At 49.9% G+C, this 20,849-nt stretch overlaps 1 protein-coding gene across 1 annotated transcript in view; it reads left to right on the top strand.

The window, feature by feature from the left end:
• Positions 1–1,742: 1,742 nt before the first annotated feature.
• adamts5 (ADAM metallopeptidase with thrombospondin type 1 motif, 5 (aggrecanase-2)) overlaps positions 1,743–20,849 on the top strand; it is a 40,158-nt gene continuing 21,051 nt past the window's right edge. The window contains exons 1-5 of the mRNA XM_078409731.1: positions 1,743–1,871; positions 3,953–4,120; positions 10,173–10,456; positions 11,349–11,532; positions 20,189–20,364. Of these exons, the coding sequence (XP_078265857.1) occupies positions 1,775–1,871; positions 3,953–4,120; positions 10,173–10,456; positions 11,349–11,532; positions 20,189–20,364 (909 nt within the window). The 5' untranslated portion in view covers positions 1,743–1,774. The remainder of the gene's footprint in view (positions 1,872–3,952; positions 4,121–10,172; positions 10,457–11,348; positions 11,533–20,188; positions 20,365–20,849) is intronic.

Raw genomic sequence — 20,849 nt, 5'->3', positions numbered from 1 at the left:
TTGTCTATTGTCTATGACATTGGTACTGGTTTATTATTGTCAGGTGGAACGAAATATGGGAGGAAATCTTTGTTGTGTGTGCAGTCCAGGCAATTCTACCATTCCTGAGTGAGTCAGCCAGTGGGAAAACAGAAGGGAAACAGATTGCCGAATATAGCTGAAACAAGGAACCACAGATGTTGGTTAACACAGTAACCCAGCGGGTCAGGCAGCATCTATGGAGAACATGGATAGGTGATTCAAACAGCGGTAATTGCATACGGCACGGTGGTGCAGCGGTAGAGTTGCTGACTTGCAGCGCTTCCAGCGCCAGGGACCCTGGGATCTATCCTGACTACGGGCGCTGTCTGTGCGGAGTTTGTACGTTCTCCCCCGTGACCTGCGTGGGTTTTCTCCAGGATCTCCGGTTTCCTCCCACACTCCAAAGACGTAGAGGTTTGTAGGCTAATTGGCTTGGTGTCATTGTAAAAAATCTCCCGAGTGTGCGTAGGATCGTGTTAATGTGCGGGGATCGTTGGTCAGCGCAGACTCGGTGGGCCGAAGAGCCTGTTTCCGCGCCGTATCTCTAAACTAAAAAGGTGACGCTTCGGGTCTGGGCCCTTCTTCAGGCTGATGTTTCACGTTGGGAATCTACTTCAGTCAGATTTTCCAACACGAGGAATAAAGGTTCTGAATGTCTCGTTTGAATAGAAACATAGAAACATAGAAAATAGGTGCAGGAGGAGGCCATTTGGCCGTTTGAGCCAGCACCGCCATTCATTGCGATCATGGCTGATCATCTACAATCAGTAACCCGTGCCTGCCTTCTCCCCACATCCCTTGATCCCACTAGCCCCTGGAGCTCTATCTAACTCTCTTTTAAATTCATCCAGTGAATTGGCCTCCACTGCCCTCTGTGGCAGAGAATTCCACAAATTCACAACTCTCTGGGTGAAAAGGTTTCTTCTCACCTCATTTTTAAATGGCCTCCCCTTTATTCTTAGACTGTGTGTGGCCCCTGGTTCTGGACTTCCCCCAACATTGGGAACATTTTTTCCTGCATCTAGCTTGTCCAGTCCTTTTTATAATTTTGTACGTCTATAAGATCCCCTCTCATCCTTCGAAACTCCAGTGAATATAAGCCCCAGTCTTTCCAATCTATCCTCGTACGACAGTCCCGCCATCCCGTGGATTAACCCGGTGAACCTACGCAGCACTGCCTCAATAGCAAGGACGTCCTTCCTCAAATTAGGAGACCAAAACTGCACGCAGTACTCCAGATGCGGTCTCACCAGGGCCCTGTACAACTGCAGAAGGACCTCTTTGCTCCTATACTCAACTCCTCTTGTTATGAAGTATAAGAAAATAACTGCAGATGCTGGTACAAATCGATTTATTCACAAAATGCTGGAGTAACTCAGCAGGTCAGGCAGCATCTCGGGAGAGAAGGAATGGGTGACGTTTCGGGTCGAGACCCTTCTTCAGACTGATGTCGGGGGTGGGACAAAGGAAGGATATAGGTGGAGACAGGAAGATAGAGGGAGATCTGGGAATCCTCTTGTTATGAAGGCCAACGTGCCATTGGCTTTCTTCACTGCCTGCTGTACCTGCATGCTTCCTTTCAGTGACTGATGCACTAGGACACCCAGATCTCGTTGTACGTCCCCTGTTCCTAACTTGACACCATTCAGATAATACTCCTATATTAAAACTAATAGTTTTCCGCCTGTTTTTTCTTCTTCCTGCTTCTTCTTCACAGAACCTGTGTGGCCACCATTCCTGTGACACGCTGGGGATGGCAGATGTGGGAACCATCTGTTCCTCTCACCGTAGCTGTGCGATTATTGAAGACGACGGGCTGCACGCCGCTTTTACCGTCGCTCATGAGATCGGTGAGTCGAAGGGAGCAGAGCCGAGCCGCGCGCCCTTGCCCCACCTGAGGAGCCCCCCGGTGGACCACGACAAAAATTCAGCGCGTATCACAGCGGTAGAGATGCTGCCTCACAGCGCCGGAGACCCGGGTTCCGTCCCGACTAAGGGTGCTGCTTGCCTGTACGGAGTTTGTACGTTCTCCCCGTGACAATAGACAATCGGTGCAGGAGTAGGCCATTCGACTCTTCAAGCCAGCACCACCATTCAATGTGATCATGGCTGATCATTCTCAATCAGTAACCCGTTCCTGTCCTCATACCAATAGACAATAGACAATAGACAATAGGTGCAGGAATATGTACCCAATATGTAATTGAAATATAATGGAGCTCCTGAGTACAAAGCAGAATAAAGTGTCGTCAGGATATTTGTATAAAATTGTCTTCCTCCAGACTAGATAGACAATAGACAATAGGTGCAGGTGTAGGCCATTCGGCCCTTCGAGCCAGCACCACCATTCAATGTGATCATGGCTGATCATTCTCAATCAGTATCCCCTTCCTGCCTTCTCCCCATACCCCCTGACTCCGCTATCCTTAAGAGCTCTATCTAGCCCTCTCTTGAATGCATTCAGAGAATTGGCCTCCACTGCCTTCTGAGGCAGAGAATCCCACAGATTTACAACTCTCTGACTGAAAAACATTTTCCTCATCTCCGTTCTAAATGGCCTACCTCTTATTCTTAAACTGTGGCCCCTTGTTTTGGACTCCCCCAACATTGGGAACATGTTTCCTGCCTCTAACGTGTCCAATCCCTTAATAATCTTATATGTTTCGATAAGATCCCCTCTCATCCTTCTTAAATCCAATGTATACAAGCCTAGTCGCTCCAGTCTTTCAACATACGACAGTCACGCCATTCCGGGAATTAACCTAGTAAACCTACGCTGCACGTCCTCAATAGCAAGAATGTCCTTCCTCAAATTTGGAGACCAAAACTGCGCACAGTACTCCAGGTGCGGTCTCACTAGGGCCCTGTACAACTGCAGAAGGACCTCTTTGCTCCTGTACTCAACTCCTCTTGTTGAGTGGGTCCTGCGTCGGTTTTCTCCGGGCGATCCGGTTTCTTCCCACGCTCAGACTTGCTGTGGTCCCATTGCCAAGCGTTCCAAGCAGCTTTACATTTCAATGGAGTAAATACGTGGATACGATAAACCGAGAAGCAGTGTTTGGATAATTCCTGATTCAGCTTTGAAGAGAGATATCACGCTCGATTAGCTCTCACTTTAAACTTGGTTCCACTATTTTAAGGCACCACATCAGACAACTTTGTGTTTGAACGGGGCGGTAGAGTTGCTGCCTTTCAGCGCCAGAGACACAGGTTCGATACTGACCAGGGCTGCTGACTCTACGGAGTTTGCACGTTCTCCCCGTGACCTGAGTGGGTTTTTTCCGGGTGCTCCGGTTTCCTCCCACACTCCAAAGACGTACACGTCAGCAGGCTAATTGGCTTGGTATAATTGTAAATTGTCCCTCGTGTGTGTAGGGTAGTGCTAGTATATGGGATCGCTGCTCGGTGCGGACTTGATGGGCCGAAGGGCCTGTTTCCGCTGCTGTCTCTCTAAACTAAACTAAACTTCATAAGTTTAGGAGCAAGATTGGGCCCATCAAGTCTGCTTCACCATTCAATCGCGGCTGATCCATCTCCCCCTCCTAACCCCATTCTCCTGCCTTCACCTCATAACCCCTGACAGCCCGCACTAATCAAGAACCTATCTATCTCCACCTTAAAAATATCCACTGACTTGGCCTCCGCAGCCGTCTGTGGCAATGAGTTCCACAGATTCACCGCCCTCTGACTTAAGACTAAAAATAAATAACTTGTTGTTTATTCACAGAATGCTGGAGTAACTCAGCAGGTCAGGCAGCATCTCAGGAGAGAAGGAATGGGCGACGTTTCGGGTTGAGATTGGAACCCATTCCTTCTCTCCTGAGATGCTGCCTGACCCGCTGAGTTACTCCAGCATTTTGTGAAATAAATACCTTCGATTTGTACCAGCATCTGCAGTTCTTTTCTTACAATAACTTGTTATTGATCGCAGGGCACCTGCTGGGACTCTCGCACGATGATTCCAAGTTCTGTGAGGAGTCTTATGGCTTGATGGAGGACAAGAGGCTGATGTCCTCCATCCTGACCAGCATCGACTCCTCCAAACCCTGGTCCAAGTGTACCTCCGCCACGATGACAGAGTTCTTTGACGACGGCCATGGTATGTACATTGACAGACGTGGTCTCGATGCACTAAATGTCGTACCTTTTACCCTCTACACGTGCACCGTAGAGGGACAGATTGTATTCATGTAGAGCCTTTTCTTTGAACAAAAACTTTTCACTGTACCTCGATTTCGGTACACGGGACAATAGTAAACTAAACTAAACTTAGTGGCGCAGCGGTAGAGTTGCTGCCTTACAGCGAATGCAGCGTCAGAGACCCGGGTTCGATCCCGACTACGGGTGCTGCTGTCTGCACGGAGTTTGCACGTTCTCCCCGTGACCTGCGTAGGTTTTCTCCCGAGATCTTCAGTTACCTCCCCCACTCCAAAGACGTACAGGTTTGTAGGTTAGTTGGCATGGTAAATGTAAAAATTGTCCTGAGTGTGTTTAGATTTAGATTTAGAGATACAGTGCGGAAACAGGCCCTTCGGCCCACCGAGTCCGCGCCGCCCAGCGATCCCCGCACATTAACACTATCCGACACACACTAGGGACAATTATTACATATTACCCAGTCAATTACCCGGTCACGGGGAGAACGTACAAACTCCGTACAGACGGCGCCCGTAGTCAGGATCGAACCTGAGTCTCCGGTGCTGCATTCGCTGTAAGGCAGCAACTCTACCGCTGCGCCACCGTGCCGAGGTGTGTGTAGGATAGTGTTGGTGTGCGGGGATCGCTGGTCGGCGCGGACCCGGTGGGCCGAAAGGGCCTGTTTCCGTGCTGTATCTCTAAATCCAAACTAAAGTAGGCGTTCGCAGTGATACTAGCTTGGGAAAGAACATTTCTGTTTGGAGTTCTAAATGTATAGGTCAGAATTCTGCCGCACTTCCCCACTTCCCATTAGGAGAATCCTGGATATTTGATGGCTGCTCTTGATCTAGTGCTTAATGCTCCCGTCCTTCCATGCTGTGTTACTGATAGCTGGTAACCCCTACCAACCGAGCACATCCCAAAACCTGAGGAAGGGTCTCCACCCGAAAGGTCACCTATTCCTTTTCCTCCAGAGGCGCTGCCTGACCCGATGAGTTGCTCCAGCACTTTGTGTCTATCTTTGGTGTAAACCAGCCTCTGCAGTTCATATTTATTACAACTCAAATCCTGTTTTAGACAATAGACAATAAGTGCAGGATTAGGCCATTCGGCCCTTCGAGCCAACACCAACATTCAATGTGATCATGGCTGACCATTTTCAATCAGTAACCCGTTCCTGCCCTCTCCCCATACCCCCTGACTCCGCTATCCTTAAGAGCTCTATCTAGCTCTCTCTTGAATGCATTCTGAGAATTGGCCTCCACTGCCTTCTGAGGCAGTGAATTCCACAGATTTACAACTCTCTGACTGAAAGGGTTTTTCCTTATCTCCGTTCTAAATCGCCTACCGCTGTTTTCTTAAACTGTGGCCCCTTGTTCTGGACTTCCCCCAACATTGGGAACATGTTTCTGCCTCTAACGTGTCCAACCCCTTAATAATCTTATATGTTTCGATAAGATCCCCTCTCATCCTTTTAAATTCCAGTGTATACAAGCCTAGTCGCTCCAGTCTTTCAACATATGACAGTCCCGCCATTCCGGGAATTAACCTAGTAAACCTACGCTGCACGCCCTCAATAGCAAGAATATCCTTCCTCAAATTTGGAGACCAAAACTGCACACAGTACTCCAGGTGCGGTCTCACTAGGGCCCTGTACAACTGCAGAAGGACTTCTTTGCTCCTATACTCAACTCCTCTTGTTATGAAGGCCAACATTCCATTGGCTTTCTTCACTGCCTGCTGTACCTGCATGCTTCCTTTCAGTGACTGATGCACTAGGACACCCAGATCTCGTTGTACGTTCCCTTTTCCTAACTTGACACCATTCAGATAATACTCCGCCTTCCTATTCTTTCCACCAAAGTGGATAACCTCGCACTTATCCACATTACCACATTTTATGCGCAAGAGGACAATTTAGGTTTATTAGGTTTAGGTGTGTTATTGTCACATTTGCCGAGTTCAGCGATCTGCCACGCACGACCTCGCGCCAGTATGGATACGCAGATGACTTGGCCCTCCTGCACTCGGACACGAGCTGGTCAAATGTTGAGGATGTGCTCTCGGCGGATATGGAACCTGTCGCGGGCTACCTTAAGACCTGGAGACTAAAACTGAGTGTGGCAAAATCCGCCACAACGGCCTTTCACCTGAACAACAAGGAAGCTCAACGCCAGCTAACCGTCACCCTCAATGGGTCACCCCTACCCTACAACCCATTTCCTACATACCTCGGGGTGAAACTAGATCGGCAGCTGACCTACAAGCAACACCTTGAGGCTCTCCGTGCTAAAGTCTCGGCACAGAACAACCTCCTGCGTTGCTTGGCCTGATCACCATGGGGCGCCAGGACATCTACTCTCCGAACTAGTGCGCTTGCACTCGTGTACAGCGCCGCTGAGTACGCCGCCCCAGCATGGTGGCGCAGCGCTCATACCAGCAAGCTAGACGCCACCCTCAACGACACCATGCGGATCACCACTGGCTGCCTACGCCCTACTCCGACGGATCTCCTGCTGGTGCTCGCAGGTATCGCACCCGCCAAGCTCCGCAGAGAGTTCTTCACTCATAGGCTGGTGTGCAAGGCCCCATCGGACGCCAAACATCCTTTGCACCACCTCGCCCAGGATTCACAGCAACTGGGACCTCAACGCCTGTCATCCGGTCACCCTTTCTCCCGTCATGCAGCGACCCTCTGTGGCTCCGGTTTCAACATACTAGGAGCATGGAGAAAGCAGCTGTGAACAGACATCGCCACCTCCTCAATTCACTGTCGCACCGAACACCACAGCCCCACCCGGCTCGGACATGCCCCCCCGCAAAGAGCGGGTCGCCCTGAACCGGCTCCACTCAGGGGTCGGCCGGTTCGACGCCAACGTGCATCGCTGGGGGTTGCGTCCATCAGCAGCCTGCGTGTGTGGAGCAGACCAGCAAACAGCGCGGCACGGCATTCTCGACTGCACTATCCTCCATCCCCCTGGTGGAGGGGTAGACCTCACGGCCCTCGACAACAGCACATTGCACTGGCTACAGCGCCTGGAAGCCGTTACGTAACTACCGCTGCCTCAAATGCAAGAGGAAGAGGATGTGCCGAGTTACAGCAAAAAGCTTTGTTTTGCTTGCTCTCCAAACAGATCAGTTACGGACACAGCCGTATATCAGTTCAGGTAGAGCAAAGGGGGAAGAGACAGAGTGCAGAATATAGTTCTCAGCATTGTAGCGCACCAGTTCCATAGACAAAGTCCAATGTCCGCAATGGGGCAGAGGTGAATCGGACAGCACCCTAGCTTACGGTTGGAACTTTCAGATACCTTATTATCACATGTGACAAGGCACAGTGAACAGTTTTGTTGACAAGTTCACAAGTTATAGGATAGACAATAGAAAATAGACAATAGACAATAGGTGCAGGAGGAGGCCATTCGGCCCTTCGAGCCAGCACCGCCATTCAATGTGATCATGGCTGATCATTCTCAATCAGTACCCCGTTCCTGCCTTCTCCCCATACCCCCTGACTCCGCTATCCTTAAGAGCTCTATCTAGCTCTCTCTTGAATGCATCCAGAGAATTGGCCTCCACTGCCTTCTGAGGCAGAGAATTCCACAGATTCACAACTCTCTGACTGAAAACGTTTTTCCTCATCTCAGTTCTAAATGGCCTACCCCTTATTCTTAAACCGTGGCCCCTTGTTCTGGAATTCCCCCAACATTGGGAACATGTTTCCTGCCTCTAACGTGTCCAACCCCTTAATAATCTTATATGTTTCAATAAGATCCCCTCTCATCGTTTTAAATTCCAGTGTATTTACTAGTGTCAATGCGCGGGGATCGCTGGTCGGCGCGGACCCGGTGGGCCGAAGGGCCTGTTTCCGCGCTGTACCTCTAAACTAAATAAACTGAATGTGACTCTGAGGAATTCAGCGTGTAAATATCGTGATTCATCACAGGCCAGTACGTTTAAGAGCACTGCACAAGTAACTGAAAGGAAAATCCAAAGACAACATAAGGCGACATTAGTGTAAACAGATTCAGCTGAAATAGCTCGTTTGTTTATTTACTGCGTTTCCATGTGGAAAGCATGAATGACCAAATTTGCCTTTACGTGGTGAATTGGTGCATTTCTCGAGCTGCTGCAGAGCGATTCCCAACAGCGACTGACTTGGTGAAGTGCAGTTAGTTTCAGTTCGGTTTCAGTTTAGTTCATTGTCACGTGTACCGAGGTACAGCGAAAAGCTTTTGTTGCGTGCTAACCAGTCAGCGGAAAGACAATACATGATTGCAATCGAGCCGTTCACAGTGTACATGATAAGGGAACAACGTTTAGTGCAAGGTGAAGCCAGCAATGTCCGATCAAGGATAGCCCGAGGGTCAGAAATTAGGTAGATAGTAGTTCAGCACTGCTCTCTGTTTGTGGTAGGATGGTTCAGTTGCCTGATAACAGCTGGGAAGAAACTGTCCCTGAATCTGGAGGTGTGCGTTTTCACACTTCTGTACCTTTTGCCCGATGGGAGAGGGGAGAAGAGGGAGTGGCCGGGGTGAGACTGGTCCTTGATTATGGTGCTGGCCTTGCCGAGGCAGCGTGAGGAATAAATGGAGTCAGTAGAAGGGAGGTCGGTTTGTGAGATGGTCTGGGCTGGAGCTGTTCCCAAGCCCAAGCTGTGATGATTCCTGCTACTTTGTTACTGCTGTAGCATGGGTTAACATTGCAAGCAGTCTCAGACACATCACGTTCCACCAACAGGATGTAAAATGACTGAACAGTCACAGAGTTATAGAGTCGAGCTGCACGAAAACAGGTCCTTCAGCCCGACTTAGAGTCGTAGGGTCATGCAGCGTCGAAACAGGCCCTTCGGCCCAACTTGCCCATGCCCCATCTACACTAGTCACAGTGGCGGCACAATGGCGCGGTGGTAGAGTTGCTGCCTTACGGCGCCAGAGACCCGGGTTCGATCCCGACCTCGTTTGCTTTCTGTGTGTTTAGGTTAATTGGCTTTGGTAAGAATGGTAAATTGTCCCTTGAGTGTGTAGGACAGTCCTAGTGTATGTTGGCCAACGTGGACTCGGTGGGCTGAAGGGCCTGTTTCCGCGCTGTATCTGTAAGGTAATCTAAACCTAAAAGTCTTCTCTAAAGTTCTCTCTGGACCAAGAGAGGGTCCAGAGGAGGTTCACAAGAATGATCCCAGGAATGAGTGGGTTAACACATGATGAGCGTTTGTTGGCACTGGGCCTGTACTCGCTGGAGTTTAGAAGAATGAGGGGGGTCCTCAGTGAAACGTACCGAATAGTGAAAGGCCTGGATAGAGTGGATGTGGAGAGGATGTTTCCACTAGTGGGAGAGTCTAGGACCGGTGGTCACAGCCTCAGAATTAAAGGACGTTCTTTTAGGAAAGAGATGAGGAGGAATTTCTTTAGTCAGAGGGTGGTGAATCTGTGGAATTCTTTGCCACAGAAGTCTGAGGAGGCCAAGTCAGTGGATATATTAAAGGCAGAGATAGATAGATTCTTGATTAGTGCGGGTGTCAGAGGTTATGGGGAGAAGGGGGTTAGGAGGGAGAGATAGATCAGCCATCATGGAATGGTGGAGAAGACTTGATGGGCCGAATGGGTTAATTCTGCTCCTACCATTAATGATCTTATGACCGTTTGATCTTCTGACCTTATGATGTGGCATGATCTTATGACCTTGTGACCTTTTGAACTTATGTCCTTGTGACCTTAGCTTCTTCTTGCGTATGGCGTGCGCAGCCTAAAGTTGTAGGCCAAGGGTAGACATCCAGGCCAGGGCAGCATCAGTTGCTGGGTGGATGGCCTTGATGCCCGCAGGGAAAAGCCTCAGTGAGCAGCCGTTCACGATGTGTGGGATGGTCCGGTCTGGATATCTGCAGTCGCATAAATTCATAAGCTCATAAGGTTGTCCGTGTGTCCGTGTGTCCGTGTGTCAGCGTGCCTTGCTCCTGGGGCTTGTGCGCAGTGTGTGGGTGGTTCACAGAGTGTGGATTCTCTCCCCCATTCCAGGCGATTGTCTCCTCCGCCCTCCGAAGAAGCCGCTGAAGTCGCCGGAGGAGCTGCCGGGCCAGAGCTACGACGCCGTCCGTCAGTGCAAGCTGGCCTTCGGGCCGGAGTACACGGTGTGCCCCGGCATGGACGTCTGCTCCCGCCTGTGGTGCGCCGTCATCCGCCAGGGTCAGATGGTGTGCATGACCAAGAAGCTGCCCGCGGTGGAGGGCACGCCCTGCGGCAAGGGGAGGATCTGCCTGCACGGCAAATGTGTCGACAAGACCAAGCGGCGGTACTACCTGGTGAGCAGGCACGGTGGGAATACCTGTACTGGTGGCGCTGGGATCCATTGTACAGTAGGCCTGGGGCGCTGGGATCCATTGTAAAGTAGGCCTGGGGCGCTGGGATCCATTGTAAAGTAGGCCCGGGGCACTGGGATCCATTGTAAAGTAGGCCCGGGGCACTAGGATCCATTGTAAAGTAGGCCCGGGGTGCTGGGATCCATTGTAAAGTAGGCCCGGGGCACTGGGATCCATTGTAAAGTAGGCCCGGGGCACTGGGATCCATTGTAAAGTAGGCCCGGGGCACTGGGATCCATTGTAAAGTAGGCCCGGGGCACTGGGATCCATTCTAGAGTTGGCCTGGAGCGCTGGGATCCATTGTAAAGTAGGCCTGGAGCGCTGGGATCCATTGTAAAGTAGGCCCGGGGCACTGGGATCCATTGTAAAGTAGGCCCAAGGAACTGGGATCCATTGTAAAGTAGGCCCGGAGCGCTGGGATCCATTGTAAAGTAGGCCCGGGGCACTGGGATCCATTGTAAAGTAGGCCCGGGGCACTGGGATACACTCTAAACATAGACACAGCCACTGGGATACACTATAACATAGACACAAACATTGGGACCTACTCTAACATAGACACAGCCACAGGGACCCACTCTAATGTAGACATGGGGCACTCTGAAGTAGACAGGTTCTCTGGGATCCACTCTAACAGATACTGGGCACTGGGATCCACTGTAACAGGCACAGCCAGTGGGATCCATTCTAACATAGACATGGGGCTCTGGGATCCACTCTAACGTGGTTCTCTGGGATCCATTGTAATGTGGAACCGGATCTACTCTAATGTCGGCACTTTGAGCTTCCAGTCTTTCCTTTCCTCTGACGATGTGTTTCTCCTCGTGTGTCGCAGGCTTCGGCGAACGGCAATTGGGGTTCATGGGGGTCGTGGGGCCCGTGCTCGCGGACCTGCGGGGGGGGCGTTCAGTTTGCCCGCCGCCACTGCAACAACCCCGCTCCCCGGAACAACGGCAAATACTGCGTGGGCAAGCGTGCAGTCCACCGATCGTGCAACGTGACGCCCTGCCCGCTAACTGGTAGGTGCCTCCAAAAAATATCCCACCCCACCCCCATCCCGTGCAGTTCAGGTCAGTTTAGGAAAGAACTGCAGATGCTGGTTTACATCGAAGGTGGAGACATCGAAAATGCTGGAGTAACTCAGTGGGCCGAGCAGCATTCTTCAGACGGGTCTCGACCCGAAGAAAGCCAATGGAATGTTGGCCTTCATAAGAGGAGTTGAGTATAGGAGCAAAGAGGTCCTTCTGCAGTTGTACAGGGCCCGAGTGAGACCGCACCTGGATTACTGTGTGCAGTTTTGGTCTCCAAATTTGAGGAAGGATGTTCTTGCTATTGAGGGCGTGCAGCGTAGGTTTACTATGTTAATTCCCAGAATTGCGGGACTGTTATATGTTGAAAGACTGGAGCGACTAGGCTTGTATACACTGGAATTTAGAAGGATGAGAGGAGATCTTATCGAAACGTATAAGATTATTAAGGGGTTGGACACGTTAGAGGCAGGAAACATGTTCCCAATGTTGGGGGAGTCCAGAACCAGGGGCCACAGTTTGAGAATAAGGGGTAGGCCATTTAGAACGGAGATGAGGAAAAACTTTTTCAGTCAGAGAGTTGTGAATCTGTGGAATTCTCTGTCTCAGAAGGCAGTGGAGTCCAATTCTCTGAATGCATTCAAGAGAGAGCTGGATAGAGCTCTTAAGGATAGCGGAGTCAGGGGGTATGGGGAGAGGGCAGGAACGGGGTACTGATTGAGAATGATCAGCCATGATCACATTGAATGGCGATGCTGGCTCGAAGGGCCGAATGGCCTCCTCCTGCACCTATTGTCTATTGAAACATCACCCATTCCTTCTCTCCAGAGATGCTGCCTGTCCTGCTGAGTTACTCCGACACTTTGTGTCTACCTTCAGTTCAGTTTAGTTTATTGCCACCTGTACCGAAGTACAGTCAAAAGCTTTTTGCTGTACCTTAGAAACATAGGGCTAGGCCATTCGGCCCTCTGAGCCAGCACCGACATTCAATATGGTCATGGCTGATCATCCAGAATCAGTACCCCATTCCTGCTTTCCTCCCATATCCCTTGATTCTGTTAGCTCTAAGAGCTAAATCTAACTCAGTCTTGGAAATATCCAGTGAATTGGCCTCCACTGCCTTCTGAGGTAGAGAATTCCACAGATTCACAACTCTCTGGGTGAAAAAGTTTTTCCTCATCTCAGTCCTAAATGGCCTACCCCTTATTCTTAAACTGTGACCACTGGTTCTGGACTCCCCCAACGACGGGAACATTTTTTCCTGCATCTAGCCCGTCCAATCCCTTAATAATTTTACATGTTGCTATAAGATCCCCTCTCATCCTTCTAAATTCCAGTGAATTGGTAAACGTGACAATAATCAATGAACTAAAAACTAATGCACAAAAGGACACAAAGTGCTGGAGTAACTCAGCACATCGGGCTGCACCCCTGGAGAACATGGACAGGAGATGTTTCAGGTCGAGGCCCTTCATCGGGCAGTCTGAAGAAGGATCTCGACCTGAAACATCGCCCATCCGTGATCTCGACCTGAAACATCGCCCATCCGTGATCTCCAGAGATGTGGCCTGACCACGCTGAGTTACTCCAGCACTTTGCGCCCTTTTGTGTATTAACCAGGGCGGCACGGTGGCGCAGCGGTAGAGTTGCCGCCTTACAGCGAATGCAGCGCCGGAGACTCGGGTTTGATCCTGACTCTGGGCACCGTCTGTACGGAGTTTGTACGTTCTCCCCGTGACCTGCGTGGCTTTTCTCCGAGATCTTCGGTTTCCTCCCACACTCCAAAGACGTGCAGGTATGTAGGTTAATTGACTGGGTAAATGTCCAAATTTTAAAAAAAAAATTTAAATTGTCCCTAGTGTGTGTAGGATAGTGTTAATGTGCGGGGATCGCTGGGCGGCACGGACTCGGTGGGCCGAAGGGCCTGTTTCCGCGCTGTATCTCTAAATTTAAAAAAAAATTAAACCAGCTTCTACAGTTCCAAGTCAGGCAGGAGGATTTATCATTAGCACAGAATTACATTTTTCATTGTACACTTCATATTTACTGAATGCCTGTTACATTAGCTAATAGTCAATTTTTTTTTATGGCTGATATTGGATGTGGAAAATATATCCTCAGGATCCTGGGCAAGATCTTGTCTGCCTTGGAAGAATCCAAGAATTCTTACTGTTTGCTAGAACACATTGTCTTGCCCTAACCTTGAAGGGAACGACTTTTAACAATGTCAAAGCACCTTCATATTAAATAGTCCCCGTGCCCTGAATCTGTGACCTTCCAGATTCTTCGGCAAACGAGCTAGCATCAGATATTTGCTTCATTGATCAGTTGGGATAAGACACAGAACTGTGTTGTATAACTGTAGCTGTGTTAACGTTCCAACAAACTATTCCAAAAAAACGTTGCCAGAAGTTTTAATGAAAGCAGAGACACAAACGAACCACAGGTGCCGGGATCTGGAGCAAAAATCTAAAGGATCTGTGCTGTTGCAGGGGGGGTCTCGACCCAAAACATCCACCGTTACTTTGCCTCCACAGATGCTGCTTGACCCGCTGAGTTCCCAGATCAGTTTGCTTTTTTGCTCAATGGCGGCACGGTGGCGCAGTGGTGGAGTTGCGCAGTGCCAGAGACCCGGGCTCGACCCTAACTATGGGGTGCTGTCTGTGCGGAGTTTGTATGTTCCACCCGCCAACCGCGTGGGTTTTCACCGGGTGCTCCGGTTTCCTCCCGCACTCCAAAGACGTGAGGGTTTTGCAGGTTAATTGGCCTCGGTAAAAATTGTAAACGGCCCCCTAGTGTGTGTGTAGGGTAATGCTAGTGTGCTACGAGGGATTGCTGGTCGGCGCGGACTCAATAGACAATAGACAATAGGTGCAGGAGGAGGCCATTCAGCCCTTCGAGCCAGCACCACCATTCAATGCGATCATGGCTGATCATTCTCAATCAGTACCCCGTTCCTGCCTTCTCCCCATACCCCCTGACTCCGCTATCCTTAAGAGCTCTATCCAGCTCTCTCTTGAAAGCATCCAACGAACTGGCCTCCACTGCCTTCTGAGGCACAGAATTCCACACCTTCACCACTCTCTGACTGAAAAAGTTCTTCCTCATCTCCGTTCTAAATGGACTCGGTGGGCCGATGGCCGTGTCTCCTCACCGTATCACTAAAACGAAAACTAAACCCAAACGTTTGCGTGCAAGGGAATTCTCTTCTGACATTTTCTGCAATTCTCACCAAAGGGCAGAAAGACCTTTGCTGCAAGTGTCTAGAGGAAACGCAAGGGAAAACAATTGGACTGAAATAAATTTGAATGATTTACCCAACAAGTTTTATGGTCAATCTGCTTGAAACGTCGTCAACCTGTCCAAGCGGTATTTGAGAAGTGTGTCTCTAGATGGAATGCACGGACGCATGCCAGGAAAATCCTCTGGATTCTCCCAGTTGTCGCAGGAAGCCAAATTCTTCACATCACCGTGGCTCTGCAACCGAATCTAAGGAGACAGCGGGAGATTTCATAACACCCCACCTGCAAGTTCGAAACCATGGACACAAAATGCCAGAGTAACTCCGCGGGTCAGGCAAGCATCCCTGGCACCCCCCCCCCCCCCCCCCCCCACCCCCCCACCCCCCCACCCCTCTCCCATCGGGCAAAAGGTAGACAAGTGTGAAAACACACACTTCCAGATTCAGGGACAGTTTCTTCCCAGCTGTTATCAGGCAACTGGATCATCGGTGCTGGGACCGCAGCTATTTACAATACACATTAATGACTTGGATGAAGGGATTAAAAGTGACATTAGCAAATTTGCGGATGACACAAAGCTGGGTGGCAGTGTGAACTGTGAGGAGGATGCTATGAGGATGCAGGGTGACTTGGACAGGTTGTGTGAGTAGGCAGATGCAGTTTAATGTGGATAAATGTGAGGTTATCCACTTTGGCGGAAAGAACAGGAAGGCAGATTATTATCTGAAAGGTGTCAAGTTAGGAAAAGGGGATGTACAAAGAGATCTGAGTGTCCTTGTTCATCGGTCACTTAAAGTTAGCATGCAGGTACAGCAGGCAGTGAAGAAAGCTAATGGCATGTTGGCCTTTATGACAAGAGGAGTTGAGTACAGGAGCAAAGAGGTACTTCTGCAGTTGTACAGGGCCCTGGTGAGACCACACCTGGAGTACTGTGTGTAGTTTTGGTCTCCAAATTTGAGGAAGGATATTCTTGCGATTGAGGGCGTGCAGCGTAGGTTTACTAGGTTGATTCCCAGAATGGCGGGACTGTCGTATATTGAAAGACTGGAGCGATTAGGCTTGTATACACTGGAATTTAGAAGGATGAGAGGGGATCTTATTGAAACATATAAGATTATTAAGGGGTTGGACACGTTAGAGGCGGGAAACATGTTCCCAATGTTGGGGGAGTCCAGAACCAGGGGCCACAGTTTGAGAATAAAGGGTAGGCCATTTAGAACTGAGATGAAGAAAAACTTTTTCAGTCAGAGAGTTGTGAATCTGTGGAATTCTCTACCTCAGAAGGCAGTGGAGGCCAATTCTCTGAACGCATTGAAGAGAGAGCTAGATAGAGCTCTTAAGGATAGCGGAGTCAGGGGGTATGGGGAGAAGGCAGGAACGGGGTACTGATTGAGAATGATCAGCCATGATCACATTGAATGGCGGTGTTGGCTCGAAGGGCTGAATGTTAGAGGCAGGAAACATGTTCCCAATGTTTGGGGAGTCCGGAATCAGGAGTAGACCATTCGGCTCCTCAAATCTCAGTGTTTCAGCGCAGTGTCGCAACTGGTAAAGCTGCTGCCTCACGACGCCAGGGATCCGAGTTCGATCCTGACCTCGGTAGCTGTCTATGTGGAGTTTGCACGTTCTTCCTGTGACTGCGTTGGTTCCCTCCGGTTTCCTCCCACATCCCAAAGATGTGCAGGTTTGTCGGCTGATTGGCGTCCAGATGTAAAATGCATCTCGTGTGTAGGGCGGATGAGAAAGTGGGATAACGTAGAACTAGTGTGGACGGATGATCGATGGTCGGCGTGGACCCGATGGGCCGAAGGGCCTGTTTCCCTGCGGTGTCTTTTTGGTGCTGCTGTTCCAGCTTTCTCCTTGAACTCACAAGCCTTTAGGAAAACATCTAACTCCTTCACAAATATGTTTAATGATTTGGCTTTATGCTTCTGTGGCAGAGAACGCCAAAGGTTCACTGTGAGGATAAATAGAAATACTGTGGAAAAGCAAATTTCTGCTCCAGACACAAAATAACATTCCAATAAAGTTGAAAGTCTTGGGAAATAACATCATATCATATCATATAACATATACCATATAACAACTACAGCATGGAAACGGGCCTGTCCGGCCCTACCAGTCCACGCCGACCATTCTCCCTGACCTAGTCTCATCTACCTGCACTCAGACCATAACCCTCCAATCCCCTCCTATCCATATACCTATCCAATTTACTCTTAAATAATAAAATCGAGCCAGCCTCCACCACTTCCACCGGAAGCCCATTCCATACAGCCACAACCCTCTGAGTAAAGAAGTTCCCCCTCATGTTACCCCTAAACCTTTGTCCCTCAATTCTGAAGCTATGTCCCCTTGTTGGAATCTTCCCCACTCTCAAAGGGAAAAGCCTACCCACGTCAACTCTGTCCGTCCCTCTCAAAATTTTAAAAACCTCTATCAAGTCCCCCCTCAACCTTCTACGCTCCAAAGAATAAAGACCCAACCTGTTCAACCTCTCTCTGTAGCCTAAGTGCTGAAACCCAGGCAACATTCTAGTATATCTCCTCTGTACCCTCTCCATTTTGTCGACATCCTTCCTATAATTTGGCGACCAGAACTGCACACCATACTCCAGATTCGGCCTCACCAATGCCCTGTACAATTTCAACATTACATCCCAACTTCTATACTCGATGCTCTGATTTATAAAGGCAAGCATATCGTATCATAATGCATTTTTCAACCCTGTACGATTGGCCTGTGTCAGCGTGAGAGAGTCTGGGACCAGAGGTCACAGCCTCGGAATTAAAGGACGTCCTTTTAGGAAAGAGACGGGGATAAATTTCTTCAGTCAGAGGGTGGTGAATCTGTGGAACTGCTTGCCACCGAAGGCTGTGGAGGCCAAGTCAGTGGATATTTTTAAGGCAGAGATAGATTCTTGATTAGTACGGGTGTCAGAAGTTATGGGGAGAAGGCAGGAGAATGGGGTTAGGAGGGAGAGATAGATCAGCCATGTTTGAATGGCAGAGTAGACTTGGTTCTTCTCCCATACCTTACGACATGTATTTTTTGTGCACGATGCAATGGAAAATAGTTTGTGTCAAGCCATCGACTTTGTGTTTGGGATTTTTGCCCGGTCTGCCCTGCCTCAAAAGATGAATTTCACATCTGGTTACCTCAACCTCTTCAAAAGAAACCTGACCATTCGATCCTGTTGGGGGCAGCACGATGGCGCAGCGGGTAGAGCTGCTGCCTTACAGCGCCAGAGACCCGGGTTCAATCCCGACTACGGGCGCTGCCTGTACGGAGTTTGCGCCTTCTCCCCGGGACCTGTGTGGGTTTTCTCCGGGTGCTCTGTGTTCCTCCCACACTCCAAAAGGCGTGCAGGTTTGTAAGGTTAATTGGCTTCTGCACGTTGTCTCTAGCGTGTGTAGGACAGTGCTAGTGTTCAGGGATCGCCGGTCGGCGCTGGCTCGGCGGACCGAAGGGGCCCGTTTCCACGCTGTATCTCGAAAGCTAAAGTCGAAAACTAAAATTAAAAGCAATAGCTTTCTCAACACTGCCGCGAAATAATGAATTAAGTAGTGATTAAGCTTGACTTTCCTGAGGGAACGCTCAGTTAGTCTGGACGTTCAGCCTGTGTGTTCTGCAGCGCTAAGTTCAGAGGGGTTGTGAGAGGCGGTCACTTGAAAGACCCAGGGCTTATTTGTACTTTCAAGCATTAGTGGTGGCAAGTGTTTTTCAGTCTGCTGTCAGATCCTGTTGTTCTTGGCTTCCGATGGCTCAGTATCTTGTTGCACCCTGCCAGAAGTGTGAATATTTTCCAGACTACCGCTCGCCCCGGCCGTGCTTTATATTCTGATCATTTGAGTCCAAATTGTGGCTGGATTTCCAAAGCAGAGGAAAGCACTGCAGGATGTTCAGCGCTCCACAGAGCAGTAAGCTAAAGGAATGCTGCACAGAAACTATTTATCAGTGCCACTGAGTTTTCAGTCGGAGAGTTGTGAATCTGTGGAATTCTCTGCCTCAGGAGTGGAGGCCAATTCTCTGAATGCATTCAAGAGAGAGCTGGATAGAGCTCTTAAGGATAGCGGAGTCAGGGGGTGTGGGGAGAAGGCAGGAACGGGGTACTGATTGAGAATGATCAGCCATGATCACATTGAATGGCGGTGCTGGCTCGAAGGGCCGAATGGCCTCCTCCTGCACCTATTGTCTATGTGTGGAATAAGGAATAAGGTTGGTCAGGAGAGGAAGGAAGGGTCCAATAAAATCCGGGAGAAAAGCATTTGTTTTGGTTGGGACTGTGCGGCATTTTTATAGAATTGGAAAATAAATTTACTCGAGAACAGTTACTTGGCGCGGTGGCGCAGCGGTAGAGTTGATGCCTCACAGCCCCAGAGACCCTGGCTCGATCCTGACTACCGGTGCTGTCTGTACGGAGTTTGCACGTTCTCCCCGTGACCTGCGTGGGTTTTCTCCCGGTGCTCCGGGCTTCCTCCCACGCTCCATAGACGTGCAGGTTTGTAGGTTAATTGGCTTCTGTAATTTGTCCCGAGTGTGTAGAATAGAACTAGCCTTAGGGCGATCACTTGTTCATTTGGGCTGAAGGGCCTGTTTCCGCGCTGTATCTCTAAACTAGACCAAACTAAACTACTCACGCCTCTTTTAACCTGATCACCTAGGCAGAGTCATACCGTGCGGAAACAGACCATTCGGCCCAGCTTTCCCATGCCGACCAAGATACTGCATCTACACTAGGCCCACTTTGCCCGCGTTTGGCTCATGTCCGTAGAGCAGGTATATGTTTAAGAGACATTTAGACAGATACATGGTTGGGACAGGTTTAGAGGGATATAATATGGGCCAAACGCAGGCAGGTGGGACGAGTGTAGATGGGGCATATTGGCTGGTGTGGGCAAGTTTGGCCGAAGGGGCTGTTTGACTCTATGACCTTATCCCTGTAAACCTTTCCTTTTTTTAATGACACAGCACGGAAATAGGCCCTTTCGGCCCACCGGGTCCGCGCCGACCAGCACATTAACACTACCCTACACACACACACGCACACACTTGGGACAATTTTTACATTTACCAAGCCAATTCACCTACAAACCTGTACGTCTTTGGAGTGCGTGAGGAAACCGAAGATCTCGGAGAAAGCCCACGCGGGTCACGGGGAGAACGTACAAACTCCGTACAGACAAGCACCGGTGGTCGGGATCGAACCCGGGTCTCCGGCGCTGCATTCGTCGTAAGGCAGCAACTCTACCGCAGCGCCGCCGTGACCGCCCATGTTCCTGTCCAGACGTCTTTTAAATGCCGCTACAGTACCTGCCTGACCGACCCCCTGTGCACAGACCACCGTCGGGCTGAAGCACAGTTCCATGCTGGGTTCCTTAATAAGATGTCTTTTATCCAAATAGGTAAATCATTCCGAGACGAACAATGTGGAGCGAGAAACGGCTATCAGACCGATGCCAAAGGAGTGAAGGCCTTTGTAGAGTGGGTGCCAAAGTACGCTGGAGTCATCCCTGCTGACGTGTGCAAGCTAACCTGTCGGGCCAAGGGAACGGGCTACTATGTGGTCTTTTCCCAGAAGGTAAAAAAAATGAAGCACTCACATCAAAAATCGCACAAAGTTACAATTGAAACACCAAGCATGTTTAGTTTAGAAATACAGCACGGAACCAGGCCTTTCGGCCCACCGGGTCCGCGCCGACCAGCGATCCCCGCACATTAACACTATCCTACACCCACTAGGGACAATTTTTACATTTACCAAGTCAATTAACCTGCAAACCTGCACGTCCTTAGAGTGTGGGAGGAAACCGAACATCTCGGAGAAAACCCACGCAGGTCACGGGGAGAACGTACAAACTCCGTACAGACGGCACCCGTAGTCGGGATCGAACCCGGGTCTCCGGTGCTGCAAGTGCTGTAAAGCAGCAACTCTATTATTGCGCCCCTGCAGATGCTGGTTTAAATCGAAGATAGGCACATAATGCTGGAGTAACTCAGCGGGACAGGCAGCATCTTTGGAGAGAAGGAATGGGTGACGTTTAGGATCGAGACCCTTCCTCAGAC

Source organism: Rhinoraja longicauda, chromosome 12 (assembly GCF_053455715.1).
Source record: "Rhinoraja longicauda isolate Sanriku21f chromosome 12, sRhiLon1.1, whole genome shotgun sequence".
NCBI lineage: Eukaryota > Metazoa > Chordata > Chondrichthyes > Rajiformes > Arhynchobatidae > Rhinoraja > Rhinoraja longicauda.
The sequence above is the reverse complement of the archived record's forward strand: the minus strand, read 5'-3'. Positions and strand labels throughout refer to the sequence as shown.